The sequence below is a fragment of the Gallinula chloropus genome, assembly GCF_964237585.1.
Source record: "Gallinula chloropus genome assembly, chromosome: 19".
In the NCBI taxonomy this organism is placed as follows: domain Eukaryota; kingdom Metazoa; phylum Chordata; class Aves; order Gruiformes; family Rallidae; genus Gallinula; species Gallinula chloropus.
The window spans coordinates 4,888,498-4,901,244 of NC_140104.1; the positions used below are offsets into that span (position 1 = coordinate 4,888,498).

Genomic DNA, 12,747 nt, shown 5'->3' on the forward strand with positions numbered 1-12,747 from the left:
ATCTGTAGAGCGAGCAGGTTAGGGAAGCCTAAGCAGATGAGACAGAATCACCTGCCTATGGCAAAACTGAATAGGAAGACGGCTCCGAGGTGAAAAGGAGCTGCCTTGCATAAGGGATCAGTCATTTATCACAAGCATCCACACCTTGTGCTCTCAAATACAACGGTTTTGTTTAAAGAAGTTAAATGAAAGCTTTGCTTAGAATAACCTGCAAAATGTCCACCAACTGTAATTAATCCTGGGAGCCTGAAAACACCCCAGCCTACCAGGCAACCTCTTTTTTTTTTCCAATCTGTGTTGACTCCACAGGCCAGCACAGATCTGAGCATCGCTGTTGTTTTGGAGCTCTCCAGGAAATGAAGAGCGATGGCCCCACGGTGAAGATCTGCACCATCTATTGAGGATGATTTCTTTTATAACCAGCGAGAGTCTGAGCTGAAAATACAACCTAAAGGAGCAGGTCAGCATCCTCCTGATCTGATCCTGGCTCGGGGGCAGGTTTCGGAGGGAATCTTGAACACTCCCCTGCTTTGCCTGCAATCAATAGATCACAGCAGGGGAGGCAGAACGGTATTTTAATTATTCACAAACTCCCATTCAGGGTTCTCTACGTGAATTCCTGCAGACATGAAACTCATCTGCAGCTGTATAGAGCTGAGATACAATGCAATAGTTCAGTTTTGTAGGTTTTAGTTATTTGGATAATTACTCTGGCAAATAGATTTCCTCAGAGTTTTGTATCACAAACGCCATGTTCAGAGACAAAGGGATTACAGCTAAAGCAGCCCTAAAACAAGTTATTGGAGAGAATAGGGAATAAGAAGGCACGTGTAACAGTCCTCAGCACAAGGCAAACCAGGTTTTAGAAGAATTTCTACTCTATGGCACCCCCCATGCCACTTTGCTGTACCACACACCGCAGTTCACAGCATTGTTTCCCTCAAGCTGGATGTTTTTGAAAGGAGAAAGCAAACTCCTAACGTTTGTCCTAGTAAAAATAAAGGCTTCTCTGAGCTCCTGGCGCATCTGCCGCACGATGGAGAGAGGAGCTTTTCCCCCAACAGGCACCAGAGCAACTTGCCACCAGATTAATAAGTGAAGCGGCAGTTTACATGTGAAAAAGCACTTCTTGGTTGACCCCAGAGAACTCTCTGTGATGTGAGCATCTTTCTTATTGGCAATAAGATTGTTTTATTAAGCAGCATTAAGAACTGCTCCTCCAACAGCCTTTTTTCTCAAAGGCCACAGAGACGTTTCAGGAACAAAAAGCTCTGGTTAAAATGTTGCTGTTATCGCCTCTGATGTAATAAAAGCTTCACTCTGCTGGTACGGCAATTCACAATTTAGAAAGATGCCTGTGAAGCAGTAATGGGGTTTTTTGTTGTTGTTGTTGTTCAAAGCAAGAGATGATGAAGTGGAAAAAAAATTAATTACTTCTAACTAAGCATCACACTTAGAGGAGGCAGATGCCTTCCTCCTGGAGGACATTTGGTAAGAGCAGAATCCGAACTGATGAGAAGCACCAGTTTATGAAAAAAAATAGAGCAAAGACTAAACCTATTCAGAATCCCACGAAAATACTTTATTTAGGGGATATATAATTGGTTTTGGTGAGGTTAAAAGTGATTTCTTACTTGGCATTTTTAGAAAGCAGGCAGCAAGTTCCTTGTTGAGGCAGGGCCTCAACATGATAGGAATCCTGCAATCCTACCACAAGAGATCTATCAATAAATACATCACCATAAACCAGCACTCCTTAGTAGCAGTTCTGTAGCATGCAGTGACACAAGAGATTTGAGTTTAGCTTAGTTATAACAACCCAAAAAGCTCTTACTCCCAACAGAGTTAAAACACCAGCAGCTTTGCACTGGTGAGACCAGGAAACACACCCAGATGAAACACAAGATGGGGGCAGAGTGGGATGGGCCACACGTGTCTGTAAAAGTCCCAGTCAGATCCATTCGAGTATCACACAGCCACATTTGTTTTTTCCTTTAAAAATATTTTCCAGCGCCCCAAGAACGGAAAAAGTGATTTTCACAGTGTCAGCAGCTTCCAAAAGGTTCAGAAACAAACCCCAGTTTGTAGTTCTTCCAAATCAAAAGGCTCAAAATCTTTACCCCCTTATTTCCTATCCATTTTATCCTACCAAAACCAGAGTCCAACCTGCCCCATCATTGCCCAGGGACAGCTACAGCCATCCAAGGGGCCATGCGGCTGTTGGGAGACAGGCAGAGCAATAGGTGCCAAGGAATGTGCGGGAGAACACTGACAGGATGAAATACAGTGAAAACACTGTTTCTCAGTGTTATCTCATCTACAGAAAAACTTGACATCCTTCCTTTGAGCCAACTATAACAATTTATTTCGACGAGCAAGGATTAAGTTATGGCTGGAGGCAATTTACAAGCTGGAGCCTTCAACGTCAACAGTTTAATCATTTGAGGAAAACCCTTGACAGCCTTAGTGATATCCTAAAGAAAACCAAAAAAGACAATGGAGAAGATGGCAATATATTTAGCCTTTTTAACTGAGAAGACTTTGGAGTTTTTCTATTTCAGTTTGTATTAAATTCTGATGAATAAATAAGTCTTGTGTCATTTTTTGGCTGTCAGGGTGCTGCCGGTAGTACCTAGCTCTGTTCCCAAGATGAAGGGTATCAGGGCACTAAACCCAGAGCTGTTACACTGGGAATATCATCACAGTTGGGGCAAGAAGTCCAGAGGGAACGGTGACAGGGAGCACCTCCAGCCTGCTTCCTGTGGGGCTTCACCCTGTAAAGACAGAGGTGACAGGGGAAGAAGACAGAGGCTCGTAGGCCCTGCTGCTGCCTGTGTGACACCCATCAGCAACCAGAAAAATTCAAAGCCCGTTTCTCAGCCAGCAAAGTCTGGAACAGCGTTAATAATGTGAGTTACTCCGATTTACTGTTGCTGAAGATGGTAGCACCTAGCACTGCTAAGGCTGAAACTGTCAAGAATGCTGATGGTAAGGGAAAAAAGGGAGAGAAAAGCCTTCAAACCTCACAGAATTAAAGAATTTGCTAATTATTTTTTAATTCTCATGAAAGGACACCATTTGACAGCAGAATAAAGCCCACCATGCCTGCACTGCAAAGGCAGATGGCTCAGCCCAGCCCTGCAGAAGCCCAGGGCAGTGGCTATGTTTCTGAGCACCTTGGCACGGTTTGGAAGGAGTTGTAAATAAGTGTTGTTAAGCTCTTCTGTCTATAGAATTAAACTAAGAGCAAGTGAGGGAATCTGACTGTCAAGTCTGGACAAAACCATGATGGAGTAGAGTGATGAACATCATTGTACCTGGAGGAGGGAGTGTAAATGGAGCAAACCCTAACAGCACAAGCCCTGCACAAGTCTCTCAGGTTTGTGCTCAAGCCTTCAGTTTAAAGAGCTTTAGGGCTTGACATAACCTACGGGTTCTCCAGAATGAGAGAGGGGTTGTTTTGGGGTGAGTTTCCTTGGTTTTGTGTTAGGTTTTTTCTTTTAAAGTCTCTCGGATTGACATAAAGGAGGCAAAACATATTCAGGCTTCTGGTCCGGTCTTTGCTCTTGTGGCAAGAAATGACAGAACCCCAGTTTGTGCTGGTGTTAATGTTTTAACCTGATTCCACATCTCAATTATTTCAATCCCAGGCTGATAGCAGACCAGGGTTGGGAGGAATAGGAAGTACTGGAATTCCGTGACACAGTTGCAGCTGTCATTCGTGGTTGAAAGCTTCAATATGCAGTAAGCCAGAACTTCCCAACCAGAAAAAGGAAGCAGCACCCTTTTTTCTTTGGGGCACTGATTAACTCTCTCTAGATTAGCTAAATAAATATCAGAATATTGTTTAATGGGCTCCAGCTCCTAAAGGCCTAGATAGCAACACATTTCCCAGTTGGTCCCCTTTCCAAAGGCGTGTCATAACCTTGGGTGGCAGCAGGGAAATCCAGGAGAGGAGACAATGGCACAGAGAAAACAGTATCTGTACGAGTCCAAACTACCACTGTACCCTCAGAACCAACTCATGGAACAACCCTGCCATCCACACATTCCCTCAATTCAATCCCTCTCAAAACCCACTCTTTGGAAGAATATTATTTAGCCTGATGAGTACAGTTTCAGAAGCACACAGGGGAGTGAGGTCAGAAGAGGAGAAGCTCACCCACACCACTCTGGCAAGAGAAAGGCACCCACCAGCCGAAGGGGATACTATAACTTTAAACTTTGTACTTTTGAGGAAAGAGATACCACACATTGCTGGTTTGCAACAAATCACACACATCCCCACGTTTTCAAAATATGCCAAGATAATATTTATTAACACAGCAGGACTTACAGATCACAAAAGAGAGGGATACATAGGAGCTCGTAAGGGCGTTATCAGAATAAAGCATGCAGGTCAATACTCGCAGAAGAGATATCAAAGCAGATCTGAGAAGGCACAGTCACACAGGAAATGTTTAGTTGAAATCAGACATTAGAAAAGCAGCAAAAAACCTGAAGTTGATTAAAATACACAGAGATCTCCAATAATGCCAAAGAAAAAGGTACTTTACAGATTTGTAAGTGCAGCAAATGGATAACCCTTTGAGAATACCCGGGCGAGGGTACGCTCTCGCTGCAACATTCGGCAGGACGCAGAGCAAATTAAGTTCATGTAACATGACAAGGGGCTAATTAAAACACCTTCGTCCAAGACGTAAATTTGGTTTAAAAGAAGCAAGCCTGGTTGAAACTAACAGCATGCAGCCAGTGCTCAAAGGGTTATACGAAGTAAATGCAAGAGAAATCAGGCAACATTAGTATAATCCACCTTCCACACAAAGAATTATAGCAAAGTTTAAAGAGACAGTATCCCCTTTGGAGAGAGCAAAGCTGAAAGCCTTTCTTCCCTCAGAGACCAAAGTCTGTTGTATGGGAAGCAACTCAATGAATTCTCTCTAATTCCCAGCGTAAGCAACCTACCTGCTCATACCTGGAAGCTATGCAACGTGAAATCTCACTAGCCAAAGGATAAAAAGACCTCTGTTTCAGGATGGCAGGAAAGTCAAATCATTTATCAGCACCTCTGTCCTGCTGCTGTTTCACTGGAGATGCTACACGGTGCTTGTAAACACGCTCTTCCCCCCGACTGGTCTCCTACTTCTCACCGGTGAGGATGACAAAGGGATACTGTCCCTTTTTGACATTAGATTTACAGATCAAAGAAAATTAAGAGGGAAAAAGAAATCTGCTTTTTAACTTTATGTAAAACTGGAAAGAAAAAAGGAAAAAAAAAAAAAGGACTCCAACGTTGTCAGTTCATAGCTTGAAATGCACCAAACACACATAAAAAACACATGAGCACAGAAGTTACTCGTAACAGATCACTCTGCTATGAGATCCAAACAGAGTTAAATGGAGCAAAACTCTCCCTGTGGAAAAACATCTAGCTTGGCACCATAGGAGAATACAGACTTGTTTAAGTTTAATAAAAATAGCTTCTAATTAATACTTCGGAGTTCAAAAGTTTAGCAACAAGCACGTGATCGGCTAACCCCTTTAAACAAGCCAGAAAAGTCTCTCCTGCCACAAATGGCAATTATTAATCACCCATTTCTGTGGCAGAAGCTCACATCCTGCAGAAGAGCTACATAAGTCAAGCTACCACCAAAAGAGGCTAGAAAAATATTAGGAAAAAAGTGCTTTCAAAACCAAAGTAAACATTCAAGAATACACTGTAGGTGCTACGTTTTTGACAGCTCACTCCACTTGGATTTTTACCAAGCAGTAATATGAAAATTAAATGTCTTTGCTAATAAATTATTCCTGATATTTTGTACCCTGTTATAGAGTATCTTCCACATCAAAAGTTGCCAGCGTAATTCTCTCCCCCTACTTAAAAATACCATATAATGCAAAATTACAGTACTGTATATTTTCTCTACCCCTACCTGCAAAAAATGGAAGAAACATTTCATGTGGAAATAACCAATTCTTGCAGTAACAGCTTTTACATTTACAGTTTGTATGCTCCCCCCTGCTCAGAAAAGCCTCTGACTGCATAATACATGTCACCAGACCACAGTCACGGTTCCTGTGTTATTGAAGGCCACAGAACATTTAACTACTTTGTATCTTCCTATTACATAGGGAAAGAAAAAGCAGGACACTTGGGAAATTTGTTTTGTGATATGGGATCGGATCAGAGATGGTCAAGTCACTCTCTCAGGACTTCTTTCATAAAGGGAAATCAAAGAAGGGGAAAACCTGGTAAGGACAAAAGACCTATGGTTTTAAATTTAGGTCCAGAAGCTATCAATCATGAGTCCAGCGTTTACAAGAACCTTTGCACAATAATTTCAATGTGGGTTTTAACTCTTAAAAAGCGTGTGCAACACTCCCACTTGTGTCCTGCACAACACTGGCTACATAGATGAAGCCCCACCACAATGGGAATATGCTAGTGGTGTTGATTAGACAGCCTTTCATTAACAGCACAAATTAGTGTTCTGCCTATCCTTTCAGAAGCACAGAGCGGGTTAAGTCCACAAACCAAATGCTTTGTGAAGCCAAGAGATTAAAGTGAGACACTCTGCCGTTCATCTCCTAATATAAATGGAACGACACTGTGTTTGAAAATTTTCCACTCGAATCCCTCCAGTGACAGCAGCTAACAGGTACCAGTAATACGCTGTTGGCAAATCTCAAAAATAAACTGGCGTGGAGTTCAAACTGTTCAGTCTATTTATAGTCTTCTAAGACAAAAAACAAACACTGCCCTGCTCTGGGGCTGTTGGCTAGCGGGTGCACAGATCTGAAGTCTTTCCCTACTGAAAGACGAGTGCATAATACTGTAATTTAGCACACAAGAACACCGAAATCACCACCACCTACGTTACCAGAGCAATCTAACCAGTTCCTCACCTGCTGCTGGTGGATGCTGGCCACTAACTGTTGGCAAATCCAAAGAGCTATCAGACATGACATGCTTAAGATCTCCTCCCACATCAGCCAGTTTCATGTCAAACTGAACAGACAACGCGTCTTCAGAATCCTCCTTGCCAACGCTGCTGCCACCGATGGAAGGGAGATCCAGGGACTTCACCGAAGCAGAGTCTTCTTTGGCCTGCTTGAAAGCCGCCACTTTGTCCACCAGGGACTTATCCGCGCTGTTGCATGTGGAAGAAAACTTGTTAGAGTGGAAGTTGGCAAAATCATCATCACTCTTCGCTGAAGAAAGAGTGTTGTCCTTCGCCTCCTCAAAGCCAGCTCCAGAACCTTCCAGAGAAAGCTGTTTGAAGATATCGTATTTGGTGGGCGTAGTGGCCGTGGCAGAACTCTGCCCACTCTTCGCTGTGCCAGATGATGAGCCAGACTGAGGAACAGGACCAGCCTCCAGTTTAAGTGCACTGTATTTGTCGTCTGGTTTTTGTTCTGAAAACCCACTGCTGTTGTTGAAAGCCATAAAATCTGCAAAGTCATCTTGTCCGCTGACTGATGCGCTATTAGAAAACTCCCCAAAAAGGTTGAACTCTCCAAACTCATCAGCTAAGCTTGAGCTTTTACTGGGAGCTGGTTGGGCACTGGTAGATGGAAGGGGTGGTGGAGGAAAGGAGCCCGGTTTTGATGTATTAAATGCAGGTGGAAAGGATGGCTGCTTGTTTTCTCCAGTAGAGGAAAAGAGATCCAAGTCTGCTAGATTCAAAGAGGTCTTTGCTTGTGTTTGCTGTTTTGACTGAACAGGCAGAGAAGGGAAGGATGTGGGGAAAGGTTTGTCTTTTGTAGGTGGCTCTAAGGGTGAGATACTGTCAGCGGTTTTAAAATCTGTGAAACCATCATCGGTTCCTGCAGGCTTGAATTCCCCAAGGTTATCTCCTGAGAGTTAAAACAACAGGAAAAAGCATTAATGAGACACTGCGGTGACAACAAACACATCATACTCACACCATGCAAGCAAGCAAATTACTTCATGCAATGTCAGAAGCTTTTATGCAAACTATTTAAATGAGGACCTCGGGATGCACGTAGAACTGCAAACTCAACTTCTATGAGCCACACAAGTTTCAAGGTCAGCAATTCCAATATTCATTCCAGCAAATGCCTAAGTCTTTCAAATAGCCTCAAAGTCATATTCAATTCCCTTTTACACCGAGTTAGTAGATTCCAAAGGTCAACAGTACTGTCTCATTTGGCTTCCACTTCAGTTGTTTTTCCCACCTTATCCTTCCCATATTTGCCAAGCAACAAACACAGCCTTGAATTTCACTTATACCCATATAGCATTTACCTTCCAACAGAAACAGCCCTCCCCACCTATCTCCCTCCCAAATATTGCCCAAATGCAGTTTCTTCATGGGTCACCAGCATAAGGCTGAGAAAAAAGCAACCCTGCTGAGCAGCAGGGAGGGGAACACAGTAGGGACCTACTGGACTGGCCAGGTGGCTGAAGGTACTTTGGAAAACCACTCACCTGGAAGGCAGCAGCCAGCCAACTGGCCTATCAACTGGGCACACTGGGGAACCCAAATGGGGGATGAGAAAGCCCCAGACACAAAGGAATGCAAGACAGTGATCCTAAGGTCTTTTAGAACATGTTTAAGCTCTCATGTTTTCCTTCTGTCAGGTTCACTGACGTAGAAGGGTAAGTGATCAGGACTTCAATAAATGCAGTATAACTTGGGCACCTTCCAGCTTCTGCTAAGGCCAGTCCCAGTTTTACTAGAAGCTTGGAGACAGACTCTCTCCTGAAAGCCAGCATGAGTAATGTAAGATGTGCAGACCTCTACCCCAGCTGCATACTGAACGTAAAATAGCACTACATACAGATTATAATTCCAACCAGCTTAAACCTTAGGTAATCATGTTCTCATTGAATCTACATTAAATATTTTGGTGTACTATTTTTGTAAGTTTCTTCCTGTTCATTCATAATTACTTTTTTAACAAAGCAATTTCTTTTGAACATTAAAAACATGGAGTTGTTTAACCCATTCACCAGCATTTACGTACTTAAGAGTACTTGTAACTTTAAAGTACTGACTCATACTTTCAGATGAGTGTCCAATGAACAGATTTGGTTCTAATTTAGAAGTACACCATTAACATTTCATTCTCAAGCCACCACAGTGCCATACTTTAAACTAATTTAACCAAGATTTAAGAATACTCTTTATAATGGGAAAGGACCATGACTATACCTGACACATTCTTCCATTCTCCCTCCCTCCAAATCGATTCAGTTGGCCCAACAACACAGTATTTCTGAAACTGCCATTCATTGATCAACACTAAAACACCACAGCAAACTAAACTTACTGAGGAATTGCAACCTTTTCCATTAGAAACGTAAGCTGGTGAAAGGGTTAAGAGTGGTCAGACCTGGACAGCGGGCAAATACAGTATTTGCTATATTTTAGAACACACAGGGAAAGAGATCAAATGTTAGATCACTTCATTGCATGCATTGAATCCCAGAGAGGTACTGAGCAGAACCTCACAAAACATTACAGGAGTTTTCAAAAAAGTCAGTGACTGAAGAAAATAATTTGGTCTCTGAAAAATCTTTAATAAGAAGGAGTGAACCTGGGGGTAAGGAGTTCATCCTGGAATCTAAAGTTGTTTTTTCATAATGAAACTTAACCTGTGGAACTCAGGTGTAGTTAGTAATATGTTTATCTTCTGATCTACTGATTACATATGAAAGTTAGTGGAGTTTGAGATTTTCTCCCCATCTGATTAAGAAGATGAGGTTACCATGTATATCACACAAATGAGTTAGACATGGATGGTTCTGGAAAAGGCTTAGGGAGACTGGTCTTGTAATGAAAGAGATGTTGCACCTCAGACACCAGCTAGGTTTCATTTTTCCCAACCAAAACCAGTTAAACACAATTCTGAAGTCATCAAATTTATTTTTAGAGCTGAGTGCATGAAAAGTTTAAATTCTGCCCTAACAACAGAAAGAAATTTTGTCTGCCTTACTCTGTCTTCTAAGAACACAGGATTCCTTACTTAAACTCTGAAATAAAAAAACTCAGAAGCATCCAAAAGAGATGCTGATCTTCTAGAAATACAATTTACAGATTGTTCCAATAGCATACTGTAGGATGTTTGCAGGGTAGCTCCCACTAAGTTGTTCAGAGGAGCAGAAGCAAGGTTATTCTAGAGTTCTTGCAGTGGAAATCCTGCAGCTCATACAGAGCAGCTAAAAAAAGTAAAAGAAAAATCATGAAAGCATGTTAAAACACCAAAAAGCATGCTGCTTACCCAAGTATTTGCTGTCTGATGGTTGTTCTAACTCACGGAAAGCACTATACTTGTCTCCACAATCTAGCAAATGTGAGAAAAGAAATAAATTTACATGAAGATATTACAAAGTTAATATTGTCATTTTTACAGTGGTGTCATTTCTCTGATTTTTCTACTATTAACATGTAATCAGTGCCAAAAGCAAGATATGTGACACATTGCAATAAATTGCTCAAAGTGGTTGTATATTTTAACTTTTACCTCCAAAAGTAGCTGTACTCTCAGGGGGCTTCTCAGCTGCAATTCCTTTAAACACAGCATACTTATCAGCTGATGTGAGGGTCTTATTACCTGGGAGTGGCATGAGTAAAGAAGGAACACTGAAAACGAGAGATAAAAAGTAAAGTTCCTTAGTTTGTCCATAAGAAATTTACATTGCCAGGTTTCATTTAAAGGAGCCTCTTATTAAGATTACACAATTTTGATCACTAAGCCTAAACTTGTACCCTAAGGAGCTCTTAATCAGGGACATGATGTAAGCTACCTCAGTATCTATTAAGAACAAGGGCACGTAAGCAGGTAGTAACTGATGTGTGAATCCACACTTTATCTCACCTAATTGTATTTCTTCAAGGCCACAAGTCAATTTTCACCTTTCTTGACTTTAATTTGTACCAAAACACTCCACAACTTTACACCACAGGAATTCTTAGTCCAGAAGAGAATAAACAGACACACCAGGAATCTGCTAATTTATCACGTTGCCCAGGGCAGCTCAAGGACAAATCTCCCCAGTAAAACCAGACGTAGTAAAGCTTTAAAACTGCACAAGATTTTGTAGGCTCCATGCTTTCAGCTTATCTGCCTTGGATTCTATTTCATTACACATTGCAAAATTAAGAGAATAAAGCAGAACCACTGTTCAAAAGGAAGGGAAGCATCACTGAGTTTCTGTCAGGGCAAATCCATGAGTTTAGGGAGCCATCTGATCAGCAAAACAAGGGTTAGTCCACAGTTACACAAGCAAATCTTTTTGCACATAAACACACTCTACTTTATATAGTAAAACTGCCATAACCACCTAACACCCTGTTAGCAACTGCTGTAAGATTTAGAAGACATCCTGTGAGAGCTTTGCTCGCCCTCCACACAAACCCCCTTATCAGACCTTGGCAGCTCCACACAACAACATCCTTTACATATGAATGATGCATTTTACCTCCAGTTTATGTCGTTCAATACTCTGCACATTGAAAACGTGAATGAATTTCTATGGCGTTCTTCGGCCTGAAGCAAGAATCTTTCCAGAGCCATTTAAATCTCCTTATCAGCAGCCTACAAGCAACATACAGGCCTAGCACTTGCACACACGTGCTAACGAGGGTCTGTGATGCTTGCAGACAGACAGCAGGATGTCAAAAAAAATATATAGCTTATGGTAATATAATTAAATTTCACATCGCTGCAAAACAGGCTATTAGATATGCAATCTGGGCAAACGTAATGGTTAATCATCTGTACTCTACAGATGGCTTTTTTTAAGCAAAGCTCCATAAGCAATTAGATTATAGCTCATTGTGACATTCTGCTCAAAACTGAATGCTTTCACAACTGAATAGAGAGAGGTGCTGCAGTGAAAACCACCATTTCTTCTTTTTTCTTTTAGTTTTTTTATGATCTCCTACTCCCATCATGGAATTAACAAACGTTTCTGCCAAAACTTTCAGTAACAGAATAGCTGTAATTGCAAAATAATCTCTAATACAAATACAGATATACTTAAAACAGAGCATCTTTGGGTACAGGTGGCATTGATTGACATCAGCAAAGTTAAATTCCTTACATAGGGTGCCATTAGGCACAGTGTAACAGAGCAGTTTGTTTCAGTATCCCCATCTGATGTCACTGCTGAGGAAGCAACTGGTAATCACTGCTTACCTGGAAAGCACTAACTCTCTTTGCAACAAGGAGTAGTCAGTTCAACACACAGCAAATTTATATGTCTACAGTTACAGACCTGGGAGGTGCATAAAGGTTTGCTGCATGCAGTAAAATGAAACAATGCTGAAGTGTTGTAATCCCAGGACTTTGAAAGATTAATTGCAAAGTCTCAAAGGGAGCAAACACACTCACTTGTGATACAAAATTTGCCTGATCCGGAATTACACTTTTGGCAGTGTCCCAGCTGAAAAGCCAAACCACCAAATCTGCTGGAATCTGAATGAGATTTCAGCTGAGATTTACAGACAGTGACCAGAAGTGTAAAGCACTGGCCAGAGACATGGGAGAAGTAGAGTCATTTAAGAGTTCCATGTCATTCTCTTGGCACATTCAGGGTCTGAAGAAAGCTGTTGACGTCTGCAAATGGTTTCCATCCACTCCGACAAACACGGGGTGATACTTTTAATGGAAGCACACAGCACCAAGTGCTCAACTCCCCTGTCCCAGTGTATTTTTTCTGAACAGCTTTATGTAAGATTTTCACCTGAATGCACAGTATGAAGTAACTTTCAATCG

General features: G+C 41.7%; 1 protein-coding gene across 5 annotated transcripts in view; it reads right to left on the bottom strand.

The window, feature by feature from the left end:
- SYNRG (synergin gamma) overlaps positions 1 to 12,747 on the bottom strand; it is a gene marked incomplete at both ends in the record, with an annotated part of 38,907 nt that overhangs the window by 9,502 nt on the left and 16,658 nt on the right. For all 5 annotated transcript variants that reach the window (XM_084272858.1, XM_084272857.1, XM_084272856.1 and 2 more), the window contains 3 exons: positions 6,907 to 7,857; positions 10,249 to 10,311; positions 10,492 to 10,610. In XM_084272858.1, the coding sequence (XP_084128984.1) occupies positions 6,907 to 7,857; positions 10,249 to 10,311; positions 10,492 to 10,610 (1,133 nt within the window). The remainder of the gene's footprint in view (positions 1 to 6,906; positions 7,858 to 10,248; positions 10,312 to 10,491; positions 10,611 to 12,747) is intronic.